This window comes from Cervus elaphus, chromosome 19 (assembly GCF_910594005.1).
Source record: "Cervus elaphus chromosome 19, mCerEla1.1, whole genome shotgun sequence".
Classification (NCBI taxonomy): domain Eukaryota; kingdom Metazoa; phylum Chordata; class Mammalia; order Artiodactyla; family Cervidae; genus Cervus; species Cervus elaphus.
In genome coordinates, this window is record NC_057833.1 from 48,058,005 (window position 1) to 48,076,886 (window position 18,882).

General features: G+C 59.0%; 1 protein-coding gene across 19 annotated transcripts in view; it reads left to right on the forward strand.

Annotated features, from left to right (window-relative positions):
- TNK2 (tyrosine kinase non receptor 2) overlaps nucleotides 1-18,518 on the forward strand; it is a 41,373-nt gene extending 22,855 nt beyond the window's left edge. For 5 of the 19 annotated variants that reach the window (XM_043874256.1, XM_043874255.1, XM_043874258.1 and 2 more), the window contains 14 exons: nucleotides 791-861; nucleotides 2,829-3,050; nucleotides 3,973-4,125; nucleotides 4,574-4,851; nucleotides 6,318-6,444; nucleotides 6,843-6,989; nucleotides 7,071-7,165; nucleotides 12,024-12,218; nucleotides 13,468-13,559; nucleotides 14,114-14,233; nucleotides 14,878-16,223; nucleotides 16,325-16,420; nucleotides 16,587-16,714; nucleotides 17,723-18,518. In XM_043874256.1, the coding sequence (XP_043730191.1) occupies nucleotides 791-861; nucleotides 2,829-3,050; nucleotides 3,973-4,125; nucleotides 4,574-4,851; nucleotides 6,318-6,444; nucleotides 6,843-6,989; nucleotides 7,071-7,165; nucleotides 12,024-12,218; nucleotides 13,468-13,559; nucleotides 14,114-14,233; nucleotides 14,878-16,223; nucleotides 16,325-16,420; nucleotides 16,587-16,714; nucleotides 17,723-17,729 (3,077 nt within the window). In that variant the 3' untranslated portion in view covers nucleotides 17,730-18,518. Of the gene's footprint in view, nucleotides 1-790; nucleotides 862-2,828; nucleotides 3,051-3,972; nucleotides 4,126-4,573; nucleotides 4,852-6,317; nucleotides 6,445-6,842; nucleotides 6,990-7,070; nucleotides 7,166-12,023; nucleotides 12,219-13,467; nucleotides 13,560-14,113; nucleotides 14,234-14,877; nucleotides 16,224-16,324; nucleotides 16,421-16,453; nucleotides 16,719-17,722 lie in introns of those variants that run through there. The other 14 variants (XM_043874246.1, XM_043874254.1, XM_043874250.1 and 11 more) reach the window with 11 other exon arrangements.
- The last annotated feature ends 364 nt before the right edge of the window (nucleotides 18,519-18,882 follow it).

Consider the following 18,882-nt stretch of genomic DNA (forward strand, 5'->3'; position numbering starts at 1 on the left):
ACACACTGTGTTTTGTTTGTGCAGACATATGTAGGCTGTATTTCTTCCATCTCCTCCTCGTTTGTAAATGTAGAATTGAGTCTGTGCTGAACACCCGGAGGGCTAGGGTCTGGAGGTCTGTGGAGAAGGAAGGACAAAAACCCTCAGATGGTTTGCTGTCTTTCTCCTGATCTCTCCCTTTCTCTCGTCTCTCCTGCAAAGATCTGTTCTATAGGCTTTTACCCCACTATGTGTTTATCCTAAAAGTGTTCTATAGGCTTTTACCCCACTATGTGTTTATCCTAAAAGTACTTACTATAGCTTCTAGAAGTCATGGTGTTTCTTATAGAATGTTAGAAACATTTAGTGCATTCAGCCTAAAATAGCTAAATAAGTGATAATGTGCGAATTTAGATACTGACTTATGCTGCTTGTAAGCCTAGAGAACTGATAGTTGATGCCAGTAACATAATACAGTTTTATGAGAGAAAGACTCAAAATTGAGGAAATTCTGTCCATTACCTTGACTTACCTATTTTTTCTTGAGAGTTGACATAAGAGTTCTACTGTTCAATTTTGGTGGTTAAACACCTCCATCGACTTCGAGAAGAATTGCCTGGAAGTGGGAGGCAGCGCCCATCTGGTTAATGGCGTCCGGCCCCTGGTTGGTGGGGATGGCTTGTTCCCTTGGTGTCGCTGCACTGCGCAGCGTCTAGTGGTGGCCACCCCCCCCAGGAGGACTGAGGAAACAGCCTCTGTGGGGCTGTGAGCGCCTTAACAGCATGGGTTCCCTTTCCCCCCTGCCCCACAGGCCAGCGGCGGCTGTGGGAGGCCGTGAAGAGGAGGAAGGCCATGTGCAAACGCAAGTCCTGGATGAGCAAGGTGGGTGGACAGGGAAGGAGGTGGGAGTGGATGGGGGTTCATTGGGGCACCTCTGATGTCACCTGGGAGCCTTCCCCCATTTCCCGTGGTATCATCTCACACTTTGTACGGACCTCCTCCGGAGTCTTATCAGGCAGGGTGCTTGTAGAGCTGCCTGGCTAAGTGTCTGTCTCCACTGGAGACGGCGCTGAGTGGCCTGTGTGCAGCCTTGGCTCCACGTCCCCTCCCGCTGGGCGGTGGTGCCGGGCATGGAACAGGCGCTTGTTGACAAGTGCACTGTAACTTGAGCCCTTGCGCTGTCTGAGTGTTGGGGCCAGTGTCCAGTATGGGGCGGTGGGACTGTCTGGACCCAGGATGGCTTTGCTTCCCTCCTCCCCCACCTTCCTAGTCTGTGGAGCGTTTCTCTGGTCCACCGGCCCCGCTGACAGCTTCCTTCCCCAAGTCCTCCCCCACCCCTCTTACTCTGATTTGGGTCTGTGGCGTGGTGAGTCCCAGGTCTGACTCAGTGGAACTTTGCCCATTGTCTGGAAGACAATGCGAGAGGAAATGAACCAGCCGGGCCTTCCCGCCCCACTTCTGGCCTCAGGGCTGGGTGGGGGGTGGGCAGTACCGGACAGCCGGACCTGGGATTGGGCAGCAGAGATTTCCTAGCTGTGATCTGGCAAAGGGGCTGTCTCTTGGGATCCTGTGGCCTTTTCTGGGGACACTGTCCTGGTCTCTTGCCCAGGTTTTCAGGAAGGATGAGTGTGTTGGGGCGGGTGAAGGCAGGAGAGAAGAGTTGTGCGGTGTGCAGGACTCAGGGGTCTTGGATCTACCTCCGACTCACTGGAGGTCCCTGGGCCGGTCAGTTGACCTCTCCAGATTTGAGACATGTGGTCAGTAAAACAGTGCCAGCCACACTACCCAGCTCACCTCAGGGCCTTGGGGAGGATCCCTTGAGAAAAAGGCTGTGAAGGGCCTTGTCAGCTGAATGTGGCTTGCAAATGGAAGAGATTCCAGTTGCTGGGAGGAAAGATGGAGCCGCGGCCAGAAGAGGCTCTCAGATTGGAGACCCCTTCACCCTGTACAGACAAGACTCTGCCAGTCTTGGGGGCAGGTGCCCAGCTGAGCAGAGTGTTCCACCGCAAGGGCTTTGCATGCCCTGGTAGGGTGGCCATGTCAAACTGACAGAGCTGCTCTGACCCTCAGGGCTTCCCTCCTGTTCCCTGACCTTTGGCCCCTTCCCTCCCAAGCTCAGGCTACAGAGTCCCTCCAACCTTCCTTCTTTCTGAGCTCTCAGCTCTGGGCCTCTCTCCAGAAGCCCAGCTGTCTTCCCAGGCCCTTCCCCAGCAAGGCCTTGCTTCATCTTCACCCCCTCTCACTGCTCCCCCCCACCCCATTACACACACACACACACACACACACACACACACACACACACATACACTCTCACGGTCCAACCTCAGGCTCAAATTATCCTCTCTCCTGGCAGGATGAAGGGCAGCCGACTCCCTGGGGAGGGTGGAGACAGACAGCGCCAAATGGGCAACCCAGAGAAGGGGCCAGGGCTAAAAATGGACGGGAGGTGTTTGTGAGGGCCCCTGAGGCTAAAGCCCATCTGCTTGGGTGAGGGGCTGGAGTCTGTGCTGGGCAGGGGTGCAGAAAGGGACAGGTGGGATGGAAGGGAGGGTGCCTGGAGTGGCTTTGGGCTGTCCCGGACCCCAGAGCTGGGTGTGGAGCCACAGCAGCCACGGGCTACACTCCTATAGTCCATTTCTAGCACATATCCTGAGGCCACACTGAGGCCGTGGGCTCCCGTTTGGTGGTGTGGTCAGGAGGGGGCTTGGGCCTCCCGCCAGGCTGCCTCCTGGAAGTTTGGCAAAGCCAGTGCCTGTATGGAGGCCTCACCGAGGACCAAGTGGGGCAGGATGGAGTGACTGGCCCTGGGACCTCAGGGTTCCATCTGGCGCCCGGCTGCCTTCTAACAGGTGTTCAGTGGAAAGCGGCTGGAGGCTGAGTTCCCCCCTCATCACTCTCAGAGCACCTTCCGGAAGACCTCGCCCACCCCGGGGGGCTCTGCTGGGGAGGGGTCCCTGCAGAGCCTCACCTGCCTTATTGGGGAGAAGGACCTGCATCTCTTCGAGAAGCTGGGAGATGGTTCCTTTGGCGTGGTGCGCAGGGGCGAGTGGGACGCCCCCTCCGGGAAGACGGTGAGCTCCCTGGGTCCTCGGGGGTGTGGTGGAGGGGCAGAGGCCTTGCTGTGCCCTCCAAGGTGGATCAGTCCCCTCCGCTCGGATGTGAAGGGGGCTGGGCACAGGTCCAGAGTGGCTCGCCCTGGAGTCCATGCTCAGGGTTAACTCGACACATGGGTTTCTTTTTCAGTTATAAAACTATTTTACTTATCATAAAAGTTTGGAAACACTTTTAAAAATAAAAATTAAAAAATGTCTCTTTCCCACCACTCAGAGGAAGCCGCGTTAGTGTTTCCACCTGTTTCCCCCCTCAGGTATTTTGTTGAATTTCTTCAAGATACAAATTTCAAACAGAGCTTTTTAACTCTTGCCCTTTTGTCTTAGTATTGTATCTTTAAAAATTTCCCCAGAAGAATAGATAGTATGTATGCAGTAAAGCACACAGTTTTTGAGTGTATAGCTCAGTGAATTTTCACATAACGCATGGGCCTGTGTGACCACTGCCTAAATCATGGTATGGGACGTCTCTCTCACCCCAGGAGGCTCCTGCATGCCTCTCCCACTGGGTATCCTCTTCCTTCAAGAGAAAGCCACTAGTCTGACTCCTGTCACCATAGCTTAGTTTTGTGGCATTATATTTAAAGCATTTACTTTCCACACTAAAAACATTTTTTTACTATGATATTTTAATATTCTATCATCACACCAGTCATCTCTTTCCTTATGGTTGCCACTTAACCTGGGCATTCCCTCAGGAAGAGGAGGCCCAGCTCATGGCCTTTGGACATCAGCCAGCTGCCCTCCCCTGCCAGGCCACAGGCACCTGGGACAGGCTTACCTACCCAGATGAGCAGACCTGAGGCAGGAGGAGGAGCAAGCTGGCCCAGTGGCTTGGGACTGGGGTCTGTCCTGACTCCCTGCAATCCCCTGCCCTGGCCAGGTGAGCGTGGCTGTGAAGTGCCTGAAGCCCGACGTGCTGAGCCAGCCGGAGGCCATGGACGACTTCATCCGGGAGGTCAACGCCATGCACTCGCTTGACCACCGAAACCTCATTCGCCTCTACGGGGTGGTGCTCACACCGCCCATGAAGATGGTGCGTACCGTGGGCAGAAGGGGTCCGGGGTCAGGGAGGGACCTGTGGTCTTGGGCCTCCAGACCCCCCTCACCTGCTAGTGCTGTGGTCACTCCCTCCCACCCGACGAAGGTCCTGCTTTGGTCCCCCTGACCCCTGTGTGGCAGAGGGGTTCCCAGGCCTGTCCTGCTGATGGTGCAGCCAGACCTCTCTTCCCTCTCTGGATTTTGCTTGTGTTCTCTGGCAGAGAGTTGCACCTATGGGTGGGCCTGGCCCCAGAGTTTAGTTTTTGGCATTGCTAACCTGAGCCTCTTTGGGTGACTTCTCTGGGCCTCAATTTCCCATGTTCCCTGGAGGGCGAGGTCCCTGGAGGACACGTCAGGAAGGAGCATGGCAGTGACTGGCCTTGAGGGGAGGGGCAGGGCTCGGCCATGCTTATTCCTGTCTCCCTCCTCCCCTGTGGCCTCAGGTGACAGAGCTGGCACCTCTGGGATCATTGTTGGACCGGCTACGCAAGCACCAGGGCCACTTCCTGCTGGGTACCCTGAGCCGCTATGCTGTCCAGGTGGCTGAGGGCATGGGCTACCTGGAGGCCAAGCGCTTCATTCACCGGGACCTGGCCGCCCGAAATCTGCTGTTGGCCACCCGAGACCTGGTCAAGATTGGGGACTTCGGGCTGATGCGAGCACTGCCCCAGAATGATGACCACTACGTCATGCAGGAACATCGCAAGGTGCCCTTTGCCTGGTGAGGGGCAGGTGCTGCTGGCTCCCAGGGCCTGGACCCCGCCCCACCCTACTCCCTACACACCCAGGCCTCGGAGCTTCCAGGGCCTTCTGTACCTCCACTAGGCATTATGTCTTCTGGGCCTGGCTTCCCTTCTCATGTGCCCATCCATTCACTTATCCATCCAGAAATGCTCAAGGGCCCCTGTAGCGCGTGCTGGAACACATAGGGCTAAGTGCTGTGGGGATGCGGGAGGCTTTGGGGAAGACCCAGTAATAAGTTCCTAAAGTATCAGAAGTCAGCCAGGCAGAGACTGGCCAGTGTGTTCCAGGCAGAGCTGAGGGTAGGCAGGCAGGGCCTTGTAGACTGATGAGAAATGTTCATCTGCACACTGGGCTGGTACCTGGCCCTGCCTTGGCCCCTGCATGAGCTTATCCTGCGCTGAGACCGTCATGGGCCTCTGATATCATAGGCGCTCTGAGGAGCGTGGTCTCCTTGCTTTGGGGTGAGAGGAGTTGGTCCAGTTCTGCTTGCCAGAAAACCCTTCTAATCCAGGATATACGGTCACCCTAATTAATTATTGACCTTATATCTAGGATGATCACACATCCTGGATCCTGCCTAATACCCTCGAGTAATTAATAGCACCTCATTTCATAGTCAGGCACCCTGGAAAATTATAAGGTCACTTTTTTATGCAGCCCTCTTAAAACAACCCCATGAACATAGCGAGCAGATTATTGTTATTACCATTTCATAGATGAGGAATGTGGGTCTTGGAGATCATGATTTTACCTGGGTCCCTCCCTCCCACCTGCCAACTCCCCCATCCCCGCTTTGAGTGGCTGGGCCAGCTCTCCAGTCCCATGAGACATCTCTGATTCTCCCCCGAGGGCACGTCCTCCTCACTTCCGGTACGGCAGTCCACCCTGGAGCGCTTACCTATTGCTGGCTTCACTGCAGTGGCATGTTTCTTCCTCGCCCCGGAGGGCGTGTGGGGACGTCTGGGGACACCACTGTGCCTCTTCCCACCCTTTTTGGTTCTTCTTCAGGCCCTGTCCAGATTTCCCACCCACACCTTCCTGCTGAAATGGCCTAAATCCTAGGATCCTGCCCCAAATCTGGAAATTGTCATCCTCCCACCACAATTAGAAAACAGCCTGGGATCTTATCCCTGCCCCCCTTTTGCCACTCCTGGAGCCTCTGACCCTCCTCCTTGCCCTGCTTTCCTGTGGGAATGCCCCCCTCTTCCTGCTCCAGGCTGCGTGTGGACAAAAGACCTGAGCAGAGACAGCTGGGTCCACGACTGTGCACCCCGTTATCTAGAAGGCCTGCCCTATCCACTTCACACTGTGCCCCCAGCGCCTACTGTGAACCTGGGCTCTCGGCAATAGCATGCTTGTGCAGGAGCATTTGGGGTCCACTGGGGCTGCTGCAGGGGCGAGGGTTCTCTGAGAGACCTTCTATTTGACCCCTGCCTCTGCCAGGTGTGCCCCAGAGAGCCTGAAGACGCGCACCTTCTCCCATGCCAGCGACACCTGGATGTTTGGGGTCACGCTGTGGGAGATGTTCACCTACGGCCAGGAGCCCTGGATCGGCCTCAATGGCAGTCAGGTGAGGGGGCTGGGTGGTGCTCCCCGCTGGGTGGCCGGGGGTTGATTTGATCCTGGCTTTCCGCCTGGCCCAGTTGGAGCTGGCTCTCACCTGTTGGAATCGCTGTGTGCAGTACGCTGTCTGCCCGAGCCCCTCAGAGAGCTGAGCAGGGAGCGTGGCCCCAGTGGTGAGGAACGGACCAGCCTGGGCTTGCTCACGGTCCTCCTCTGCCACGGCCCTCTCTTTGGAGGCCGCAGACCTGGGGGTCAGGGTCTGAGGCCTGGGGATCAGGCACAGGTCTTCTTTGCGGTGCAGGCATGGCAGACTGTGGTTCCAGTGGTTCCATGGCTGGGGGACAGGGAAGATGGGGGTGAAGAGCCAGGTGCTCTGCTTGTCCTCAAACTGCCCGCCACCCCCAGATCCTGCATAAGATTGACAAGGAGGGGGAGCGTCTACCGCGGCCCGAGGACTGCCCCCAGGACATCTACAATGTCATGGTCCAGTGCTGGGCTCACAAGCCCGAGGACAGACCCACCTTTGTGGCTCTGCGGGACTTTCTGTTGGAGGTGAGGCAGGTCTGCCCACAAGGGCGGGGGTATCTAAGCAGAGGTCAGCCAGGGGCGGGCAGTGACCTGTGTCTCCCCCAGGCTCAGCCCACCGACATGCGGGCCCTTCAGGACTTCGAAGAACCTGACAAGCTGCACATCCAGATGAACGACGTCATCACCGTCATCGAGGGGAGGTAGGGAACGTGGGGTCTGCGTCCCACTGCCTTGAAGGACTCAGCCAGGAGGGGTCTGGGGCCCCAGAGCCCCTCTGCCCCTCAGGCTCTTGTGGCCACACCCTGGCTCCTGCGGCGAGATGGAGGGCGGGCTTGGGTCCCCTCCTGAGTGTGAGGAGTGAAGTATGCAGGTGGTGCCGAGGCATACAAGGGCTTTCCCGACCTGGAGCCTCCTTCACCCTTTGCCCACTAGGCTTCAACTGCGGCTCTGTGAGTCAGGGCCATGCTGCCACTGTGGGTAGGAAGGAGCATCAGGGCCTAGGGCCCAACTGGGGACTCGGGGGCTCCTTTTACCCTCTCCCGCCCTCCTCTTCCCCTCCTGCCAGGATGAGGACTCTGGACTCTACCCTGCAGTAGCCCAGAGCAGCCCCGCCTCTTCCTGGCAGCCTCTGCCCTCCCCTGAGCCCATAGCTACCTCTGAGGGCTCCCCTCCATCCTCTGCTGGGCCTTTTGTCCCCAGCTGCCCTCGCAGGGTCTCTTTCCTCCCTCCCCCTCACACCTGGCAGCACATGTCTGCCCGCAGGCGGCATCCCCTGAGTCATGTCTTCTACTTGCAGCCCCCGCAGTTCAAGCGGGTCTGCCTTGGAGGAGGCCCCACCCACCGCTCACCCCACCCTCTGTTATCTGATCCCCGGGGTGTCTGAGGAACTAATTGGGGTGGGGCAGGCTAGAGGTGCCTTTGGGATGGGGGCTGAGTGTGGAGGAGCAGGTGAGGAAATCCCCTGTACCACCCACCCCCACCCCCCAGCTCCTCTGACTCAGAGCTGGGCAGGGATGGGGGCAGGGGCTTCCCACAGAGCCCTTTCTACATGGACTTCAGGTTTGGGGTTTGGGGCCTTTGGAGAAACTCTGTTGCTCATGGGTGTTTGTTGAGAAGGGAGCGCTTCTGGGTCTGAGTCAGACTGACGACACAGGCCCCAGAGCCTGGACTGGTTGTGGAGGAGCGTGACCTGCACCCCTGTGGCCCCCAGCATCTTCCCTCCAGGCCAGCATTCCGGGTTGGCAGTCTGGGGAAGGTTCTGGAAATAGGAAGATGAGGGTGAAGGCCCTCCTGGAGGTACAGGGCAGGACCTTGGGCTGGAGTCTGAGCCTGCAACCATTCCCTCCTCCAGATGCCAGAACCCTGGGCCCACACCCTCCTCTGCCCTGTAGACCCCGGGCCTTTACTTCCCCCAGGCCCTTGCTGTCAGTGAGGGCCCATGTGCCAGGGCCCAGTGTTCCCCAGGAGGTGACTCAGGGACTTGGTGTGTTTCTGGGGCTCGTGTCTCTGCAGCTGGCACCCTGGGTCACCCTTGGAGCGAGGCGGGGAACAGGAGGCTCAGGGGAGCCGCTCCTCCTGGGAGGCCCCCGTGGGCGGGCCCCGCCCCGCCCTTCCGTCCCAGTCTCTGGCTCCACCGCCGCTGCCTGCCAGTGTGGGCTCATTGGGCTCTTCCTCCGGGGCCACCAGCCCGACTTGGACCACAGCACCGTTGGTCCCTGGAGCTGCTCAGGAGGTGGGAGGTGAGGGCAGGAGGCACGACAGCCGGTGAGGCTTTGGGAGTGGGCCTGTGTGTCGGTGGTACCAGGGCTTGAACTGCTCCCTTGTTTCCTCGGGACCCGACTGTGTTTGTTTGGCTGGCTCTGTCTCCATGTCTCCGGGTGGATGGGCTGTCTGTTTGTGGGTGTCCCTTTGGGTCTGGGTTTGTGCACGTGGGTCTAAGTCTGTTTCTCCGTCCTCCTCCCCCAGCAGCCTGGCTCTCAGCTCTCTCACATCTGTGCTCTTCTGTGAGACTTGGATTCCTTCTTGCCGAAACTGTCTCCTAGCCACAGTCTGGGAGCACCCTTGCCCCTGACTCTGACCAATTCTTTAGACTCAGTGCTTCTCGAAGTATGAGGCAGTGGACAGAGAGAAGACACCAGGTGTTCTGTGAGCCCAGCTCATGAGGCTCTGTCTAGACCAAGAGGGACGGGTGAAGACTGCTCTTCTCCAGTGGGTCTTCTTTGGAGGCTAGGATGGCTGACAGAACTCTGATGTTCTGTCTTCACCAGCCAGAGAAGGGGAACAGAGATTTTGAACTCCATTGTGCTGGTCCTTGGCCTGGCTGGTGCCTGGAGCCTCTGCTTCCTCTGGTAGGCGAGGAAGGAGAAAGCGAAGGCTGTGTTGTCCTTCAAGGCTAGGGACTGCCGGGGACACCTGGAGAGAAGTGCTCAGGTGGTCTTTTGAGCACTGTTTAAGCCACATTTGTCAGCCATTTCTAGGCTACCTAGGCTGGGACTGAGGTTTCCAGGGACTGGTCCCCAGTAGGACTGGGGCAGCCTTCAGGGGTCCCTAAACCAGGCCCTGGTTCCTGGCTGCTGCTTCACATCTCGCCTGTCCCTGGATGCTGTGAGGCCATCCTGCTGGAGATGCTGGTCTGCTTCAGGAACTGGCCCTCCCGTTGCCATGGAGACTCTGGGCTGAAGGGAGGTGTGGCCAGAGCAGTCTGGGTGGGAAAGGCTGACCTGGTTCTCCTGGGCCACTGAGCTTGGGAGGGCCGGGGAGGGGACTGGGGGCAGTGGGACGTAGCCTTGGTCACCTCTGGAGTTATATTTGACTCTCCCTGGGAGGATGCTGCTTCCGTGCTTAGGATGTGGTTCCCAAGTATGTTTCCTACACATACTCTGCACTCCCCCAAGCCCCCACCCCGTAGCAAAGCCTTTTTTGAGACTTGGTGTCAGGACTCCCAGCAGTGACAAAGGATGCCTTCCTTCTAGGCCTCGCTCTTGCCTTGGCCATACAGGTAACAAAGAGAAGGTAGGCTCAGTTCTGCTCTCCCCTCTCAGAGGTGGGTCCAGAGGAGGCTCCCAGGTGAGGGGCTGTATTAGCAAGAGGAAGGGAGTGGAGGGAGTGCCCACCTGCCCACCTTCGTGGTCGTGATTCCCGTGTAAACCCGGCCTTGGGTGTGAGTCTGTTCCACTCTGCGCTGTTTCTCCAGCTCAGTCAGTGAGCATCTCTGGAGAGGTGTGCAGAGCAGAATCCAGCATCCGGCTGTTGGGTTTGGTGTCCGAGACTGTTCCGTAGAGGGGCCCATGAGACCCAGGGGGCCTGTGGGTGTTGGGGGGAGGGCAGCATCGGGGGCTGGGTGATAGCCCCTCCCCACTATGCCTCCTTGGCCTCAGCCTGCCTGGAGGTGGGGTGGAGAGGGGAGGTGCTCCTCCCCTTGGAATGGCCCTGCTATTTTTGGATGGGCCTTGTCCCTTCCCGGGTGTTGTCCTCTCTTCCTTCCCTTCCTGCCCTCACCCCCGAGAGGCAGGGCGGTAATCACAGGGTTGCTGTGTCTGTGGTGGCTGGGCAGGCAGCCTTGTTGGCAAGGAGGCTGGGCCCTCAGCTCTCCCCTTGCACCTCCTAGCTCCCCCAGGATCGCTGTGCTCATGGGCCTCACTGCCTCCTTCCTGTCTCCACCTCCCCTCACCCCCCGATCTGGCCGCAGATTGGAGGAAACCTTGCTCTACGCCCCCGGCGTGGAAAGGTATTGAATGGGTGGGTGCTTACAGTGCAGGGACGCAGCTTGGTGCCACATGGACCCCCCCCTACAGCTGCAGGAGGCCCTCACCACCTCTGCCGTAGCCTGGACTCTGGGCCTGTCCTCAGTGTGAGCGATCTCAGCAGCAGGTGCAGGAGCCTCGGGGCTGTTGACTCTTTGGCTTTCGAAGCATCCAAGAGGGCACTTTGTTCTTTCCTGCCCACCTGGCTGGCTCCCACTTCCGACCCCATGCCCAGACCTAGGCTGTGCCAACAGAGTCTGAGGTCAGAGTGAGGGGCTGGTGGTCCCACAGTCCACACACACTGGGAGGCTGGGGTCCCTCTGGACCCCTTGTTTAAGGCAAGGTGGTGGGTGGGGGCGAGAGCAGGGGTCCCACAGTCCTGGCAGGAGGTAGTGGAAGGCGCTGGTGCTGCTGCTAAGCCACTTCAGTCATGTCCGATTCTGTGTGACCCCATAGACGGCAGCCCACCAGGCTCCCCTGTCCCTGGGATTCTCCAGGCAAGAACACTGGAGTGGGTTGCCATTTCCTTCTCGAATGCATGAAAGTGAAAAGTGAAAGTGAAGTCGCTCAGTTGTGTCCAACTCTTAGCAACCCCATGGACTGCAGCCTACCAGGCTCCTCTGTCCATGGGATTTTCCAGGCAAGAGTACTGGAGTGGGGTGCCATTGCCTTCTCCGAGTGGAAGGCTCTGGAGATACGTAACCTTGGGTTGCTCCAGGTGCTTCCAGACTTTTGAAGGACTCCCTGCCTGCAGGAGATAGGATGTGGTTGGAGGGCTTGGCCCCAAGCCCAACACTAAGGCTGTGGTGCTCCTTTGGGCCCCTGCAGCTTAGAGCTCCTGGAAGCTCTAAGCTCTTCAACTCCAGGTTGAAGAGTGAAATTGGGTGGCCACAGGAGGACAGGGGCTTAGGCCTTGCCAGGGGAGGAGGGAGGTGAGGTGGTATGGTGAGAAGAGTGCTGGCTTCACAGGCTGACAACTGGGTTTGAATCCTGCTGCCCTCTGTTTGGTAACTGTAGGCAAGTTGTGTCACTTGTTTGAATGTGTTTCCTTATTTGTCAACTGGAGCAAAAGCTGTCTGACCCATCTGAGTCGCTTAGGGTAAGGCTTTGTGCTAACACCAGGCCCTGTACTGGGTGAGCGGCAGATCCTGGGGGGCTGCAGGAGGGCTGCTCTGATCCTGGGGCCCTCACCCTGGTGCTCCTTTCCGCTGAGGCGGTCGGATACCACGGTGCAGAGAGCTTGGTATGAAAAGGGTCCTGTCCTTAGGGCCTTCCACCACACCCTGGCATTCACCATGTCACCTCTGTTGGGCAGGGCTGAGAATTACTGGTGGCGTGGGCAGAACACGCGGACGCTGTGCGTGGGGCCCTTCCCTCGCAATGTGGTGACCTCTGTGGCCGGCCTGTCAGCCCAGGACATCAGCCAGCCGCTGCAGAATAGCTTCATCCACACGGGGCATGGCGACAGCGACCCCCGCCACTGCTGGGGCTTCCCTGACAAGATCGATGAGTGAGTACTGGTGTGGCCCCACAGGGGGGCTTCAGGGCCGGCAGCCCTTCCCTGGGCACGCAGGCTCTCCAGGCTTCCAAGGTCATTACAACCCTGGGCCAAGGGTCTCTTGTCCTGCAGCCTTTCCTTGGAGGCAGGACTGAGGTTGGAGCTTCTGAGGTTGGAGCTTCAAAGGTTAGACCAAGTCTTCCTTTGGTGGAAGGGCCTCCAGGGCCTGCACCTCTTAAGTTCCCCCGGCAAACTGACCTTAGGAAAATGGACTTGGAAATAGCCTTTGGAAGCAGTTAGTAAGGAAGCATCTGATCCCCAGTACTTGGTGGCAGTTTCCCTTCTCCTGCTGGAAGCACCCATGTCCTGGAGACGGGAGCTGCTGGTTCAGGCCTGAGAGGCAAGGTGCAGAAAAACTCCCCGCAGGGACGCTCCAGAGGGAATCTAGGCAGCAGCTCGGAGCCCTCTGCCCCTCGCCCCAGCCTACCCCCCCCTGCTTACTCTCTACCTGGGAGGGGGTTCAGCTTCCTTTAAGTGAAAGGATGAAGTCATCTAGGGACATCTGGGGAAGACACACAGGAGGATTAGTCACTTCCTGAGGGCCCCGCCCCAGGGAGCCACCTGGATCTCCTCCCACTGGGCCTCCAAGCCTCTGTGCCAGCCCCACTGGGCTTCGGAGCAGCGCTTTCTTCTCCACCTTCTGACCGGCCTTGTCCCGAGGGGCGAAGTTCAGCCTGCCCTTCACCCCCTGCTCTGCACACCAGGACACTGAGCCCTGCGAGGGTGCCAGGGCTCTCGCCTCGCAAGAGCCAGGGAGGGCCTGAGAGAGCTGGGGTTGCAGACCCCCTGCAGAAGGCGGCCGTGGCAGTGTGGCCTGGCAGCAGAGAAGAGAGTGCCAGCTGGTGGCTGCTGAGCGGGGGTGGGGGTGCTTTGGGGGTTGCAGAGGGCCAGCTCTACCCTCTCAGGGAGTACTTGGAGCCCATACAATCCTAGGCTTTTCAGCCTACGCTCAGGAGTTCTTCCTCTGCCCTCTGCCTCTGCCCCCTCTCCACGGCACCCTCCCCTGGTTACTGCTAGATCTACGGAAGGGAGCGCCTGGGAGTCGGAAGTCTTGTGCTCCAGACCTACGTCCGCCAGGGGCTTGGACAGGACTCTTTTGTCCTCTGCCTGAGCCCAGGGCACAGGCCCAGCTACTCCCCCAGGGTGCCTCTCTGCCACCACCCTACCTGCACCCATCTCTGACCTGCTTTTCTCCCCACAGACTGTATCTGGGAAACCCCATGGACCCTCCCGACCTGCTGAGCGTGGAACTGAGCACATCCAGACCCACCCAGCATCTGGGCAGGGTGAAAAGTAAGAGCCCCCAAACCCTTAGTCCCCTAGTTCATCAGCTACCGAGGAAGACGTGCTGCCTCCTCGGGCTACCCTGAGCCAGTTGGGTCAGGGCCGCAGGGGACAGCTGTGTCCCTGGCTCCCGCGGGGCGTGGGGCGGGCGGTGAGAGGCAGTGGTATCCGCCGAGGTGGGCATCGTCAGTCTGGCCAGTGCTGGCCTGCCCTCTCTGCTTCCCTCCTTCCCCTCCTCCTCCCCGCCATGCTCAGATCCTGGCTCTCCTCACTCCCCCCTAATCCTGCTCTCCTCTCCTGAGCCAAAACCACCCCCCAGGCTCCATCTTGGCTGGGAGCCTCATCCATCTCCCGGATCCTGGGCCTGTGGGTCCGGAAGACAGTTTTCCCATCCTGCCGCCCCATTGCTTCCCATTGCTGCTGGGTGTGTGCGTTCTCTCGCCCCTATTCACTGTCTGTCTCTCTCTCCCCCCGCACTCTGCCCTCCCCTCTGGCTCTGTCTCCCCTTCCTTGTCGTCCTCTCCTGCTCTGCCCCTCTACTCTCCGCATGGCCTTTCTTGCAGGGGAGCCTCCACCTCGCCCTCCTCAGCCTGCCATCTTCACTCAGAGTAAGTGGGGCTGCTCCCGGTGCCTTGGCCCCCGCCCCCGCCCCCTCTCTCCTCTCACTCCTCTCCTTCTGGAAGGTACAGAGCCCTGGCCGGCTGGCTGGGTGGAAGGGGAGGTGGGTGTGTGCTGTGAGCTTTTGCGACTGACCTGGCCCAGCATGCCTGCCTCTCCCCCCACCCCCCAAAAGCCCAGGCTTCTGGAATAAGAGTGTGATCCTGGTGCCCGCCCCCGCCTCTGCCCACCGTTGTGCAGCCCTGCCTCACTTCCTGCGGGACCTACAGAAGCTGTGTCTGGGCTTTCGTGCCAGTTTGTCGGGAGCCCTGTCCTCTCTAAAGATGACTCCTGTTGCCCTTGACGGTGGGAGATGGCCCATAGCCCCTGCCTGCACTAATGGTGTGCTGTAATGGGGTAGGGATTGCTAACCAGGGCCCACAGGGATCTGGGGTCTTGTGTCGATGGAGAGGGTATCAGAAGCGGGCAGATGTGGGGTATTGCTTGCTCTAGCTGAGATGGAGGTAGGGGCTCACTGGCCCCTGTAGAGGGCTGCCAACCCCCAGAGCAGGTTCTCCCCTCCTGTTTGAAAAGTGTCTGTGTGCACGGAGAATTCTGGTGGCTGAGGGCTGCCCTTCGGGGGAATTGGGAGCTGTAGAGATACGTGGCTGTCTTCCCCATCCATCTGCCTGACGCTGCTTCCCTGTTGGGGTTTTCCCTTCCATCACAGAACCAACCTACGACCCCGTGAGTGAGGACCAAGACCCCCTGTCCAGCGACTTCAAGAGGCTGGGCCTGCGAAAGCCAGGACTGCCCCGTGGGCTGTGGCTCGCGAAGCCCTCGGCCCGGGTGCCAGGCACCAAGGCTGGCCGCGGTGGCGGCGAGGTCACACTCATCGACTTTGGCGAGGAGCCTGTTGTGCTGGCCCCACGGCCCTGTGCCCCCTCACTGGCGCAGCTGGCCATGGATGCCTGTTCCTTGCTGGACAAGACCCCGCCGCAGAGCCCTACACGGGCCCTGCCCCGGCCCCTGCATCCCACGCCTGTGGTGGACTGGGATGCGCGCCCGCTGCCCCCGCCTCCTGCCTACGACGATGTGGCCCAGGATGAGGATGACTTTGAGGTCTGCTCCATCAACAGCACCCTAGTGGGCGCCGGGGTCTCTGCTGAGCCCAGCCAGGGCGAGACCAACTACGCCTTTGTGCCTGAGCCGGCGAGGCTCCTCCCCCCTCTGGAGGACAACCTGTTCCTCCCACCCCAGGGTGGGGGCAAGCCACCCAACTCGGCCCAAACCGCAGAGATCTTCCAGGCGCTGCAGCAGGAATGCATGCGGCAGCTGCAGGTCCCGGCTGGCTCTCTGGTCCCCTCGCCCAGCCCCGGGGGTGACGACAAGCCCCAGGTCCCCCCCCGGGTGCCCATCCCCCCGAGGCCCACGCGCTCACATGGCGAGCTGTCTCCGGCCCCCCCAGGCGAGGAGGAGACGGGCCGGTGGCCCGGACCTGCCTCCCCTCCCCGGGTGCCTCCCCGGGAGCCCCTATCTCCACAAGGCTCCAGGACTCCCAGCCCCCTGGTGCCACGTGGCAGCTCCCCGCTGCCACCCCGGCTCTCCAGCTCACCTGGGAAGACCATGCCCACCACCCAGAGCTTTGCCTCAGACCCCAAGTATGCCACACCCCAGGTGATCCAGGCGCCTGGCCCGCGGGCTGGCCCCTGCATCTTGCCCATCGTCCGAGATGGGAAGAAGGTCAGCAGCACCCACTACTACCTGCTACCTGAGCGCCCGCCCTATCTGGAGCGCTACCAGCGCTTCCTGCATGAGGCCCAGAGCCCCAAAGAGCCAGAACCCATGCCCGTGCCCCTGCTGCTGCCCCCTCCCAGCACCCCAGCCCCAGCCGCCCCCACTGCCACTGTTCGACCAATGCCCCAGGCTGCCCCAGACCCCAAGGCCAACTTCTCCACCAACAACAGCAACCCAGGGGCCCGGCCATCCGCCCAGAGGGCCACTGCTCGGCTGCCACAGAGGGGCTACCCTGGGGACGGGCCAGAGGCTGGGCGACCTGCAGACAAGGTCCAGATGGTGAGTAGTGGGTCTGGCTGCAGGGTGACAAGGGGTGGGGGCCCAAGGGACCCAGAGGAAGGGGCCCGAGTGGTGCTGACGGGTGGGGGTGGTGTGCCCAGCTGCAGGCCATGGTGCATGGGGTGACCACAGAGGAGTGCCAGGCGGCCCTGCAGAGCCACAGCTGGAGCGTGCAGAGGGCTGCCCAGTATCTGAAGGTACCACCACCTCCTGCCCGCTCTGGCTTTCAGGGACCCTGAAGACTGTTCTGCGGCTCTGCTCCCACTCTCTCCCTCCCTCCCCTCACCCCCCTTCCTCCGCCCCGCCCTGGCCCAGCGCCCCTCGGCCCCAGTGTGTCCCATGGCACCACCCTCTGCTCCCCAGGTGGAGCAGCTCTTTGGTCTGGGTCTGCGGCCACGAGGCGAGTGCCACAACGTGCTGGAGATGTTCGACTGGAACCTGGAGCAGGCCGGCTGCCACCTGCTGGGCTCCTGCGGCCCTGCCCACCACAAGTGAGCAAACCCTGCATCCGCCGTCTTCCTGTCCCCAGGCTTCCCGGAGCAGCCACCCTGAGAGTAGCCAGCATTGCACGGCCAGACACAGGGCTCCAGGCCAGGAGGAGGGAAGGGGTCCCAATCCCACGAGACAGGCAGTTCTCGAGGAAAGCAGTTTCTCCTAAGCACATTTGTCTTGACTTCACAGCTTCTTTGTTCAGATGAAAACTAATGAGTAAGAGGAATTGGAGCCACTCTGGTTGCAGGGGGCTTGCTTCCTAATCAGGCTCTAGCGAGCAGCAGTTTAGGATCCAATAATTTAGACAAATACTTCTCACCTCCTCATTTCCTATTTCAGTTTAAAATAACACCTAAAGCTTTAATGCCTTTTTAAAAGAATGTCTAATTTAAAAAATCCATTATTTTTCCTGTAAAAAATTTATATGTAATCTGACAAAATATATAGATGTATATTAATAGCAAACTTGATGGTAGAGTATAAATACCAATGAAAGTTTTATTGAGTCGAAAGTGAACCTCTTCCCTGGGAGGTGCTGGCGGGGTGTGGGGTGTCAAGAGTGCCCTGGCAGGACGGCCTGATTGGAGCCCAGTGCCCTGCTCACATATGGTGTCAGCTTATGCTCCTTTGCTGATCTCTCAGGGTACTCATCTGTAACATGTGTATCAGTGTTAGTTCCAACCTCATAGAAGTGGTTAGAAGAATTAATGAGGGATGCCTTTGTCATACCACACAGCAAGTGTCTGGCCCACAGGACACTCACTGAATGTTAACCGTTACCTTGTGGTTATCCTTACTCATTTGCATCAGTTATTGATACACAATTAGCTTATTAAAGAAGGCATCCAGGATGATAAATTCCAAAATTATTGCTCAGAACCACCCATTTTCAACCCATTTGGCCAGCACCAAGAGGCCTTCTCATACCTGCTCACCCTGGACCTTCCATCCTCTGTTGCACTGACCCCTGCTGATGGAGGGCTTTCTGATTGTTTCCCATCCTTTAGGCGTTGAGATGCCTGAAGAGCCAGAGGATCTGCCCTGAAGGAATCACTTAAGCTTGTCCATCTGAGGAGGGCGTGGAGACTCCCTGCCAGGCCTGGAAGACCTGCTGCACCCACGGCTCCCAGTGGCAGAGCGAGGCCGTGGCAGCAGGAAGCTGGGACTCCCGCCCTGCCTGTCCCTCCCTCCCCCAGTGCTGTCCCTGCAGCTTCAGAAGCCCTTGGTGCCCCAGCCAAGGTGCAGGAGGGGGCCTCTTGAAGGCAGGCTGGGGTCGGCCTCAGCAGGCCCTACAGCTGACCTGCCTCTGGGCTTAAGTCCCTGGTGGAGCCTGTGGCTAAAGGGTGTGGCCAGGCCTTGCCGGCGGGAAAGCCGGACTTGACTTTGGGCAGGGAGGATGTGTTGGCCATACAGAGAGGTGGACCAGGGAGTGGATGGGGGCCCTTCACAGGGCTAGGCCCTTTCCAGGGAGCCCTGTCGAACAGAATGTGGCCTCACCGTGGACCTATTATGGGACTTGGCCGGTCTTAGGATCTTGTGCCTGAAAATAGCCTGAGGTGGCTCAGGTAGCAGAGCTAGGGTGCCAGATCGTTCTCTGGCAGGGACCAGGGCCCAAGGGCCCAGGATTGGAAGGAGACCAAGGGGGCAGCTGCCCTGGAGGGACACCCAGTGCTTCCTCTCTGACCCAGCTCTTCCCCTGTGCTGTTCCGTGTTTTCCCACCAGCCTCTGTCGCCAAAGTTGCTGCCCCAGCTATGAATATCTGCTTCTTCCAGAGAAATAAAGTTAGTTTCTATTTTATGTTACTTATTTGTGTCTGCCTGTTTCTTTGTCAGCTGCCCGAGGCTCCAGGCTTCCCCAAGCCACTGCCATCTGTCCCCGGCAGCAGCCCCTATAGCGCCATCTGTTGATGAAGAAGAGGAAGTACAGGCCTCTTTGACCCTGAGGAGTCTCCCTTTCCTGGGCTGGCTGAGGACAGAACCCACCTAATTCAGTGTCCCTTAAGTTTTATCTCGAGTTCTGTGAAGCAGGATATACTATAGGACAAAGTACAGTAATTCAATTAGCTTGATCTAAGCCAGAAGTTTTTTTAGCACGTGCTAAGTCACTTCAGTCATGTCCGACTCTTTGCAACCCTGTGAACTATAGCCCACCAATTCCTCTATCCAT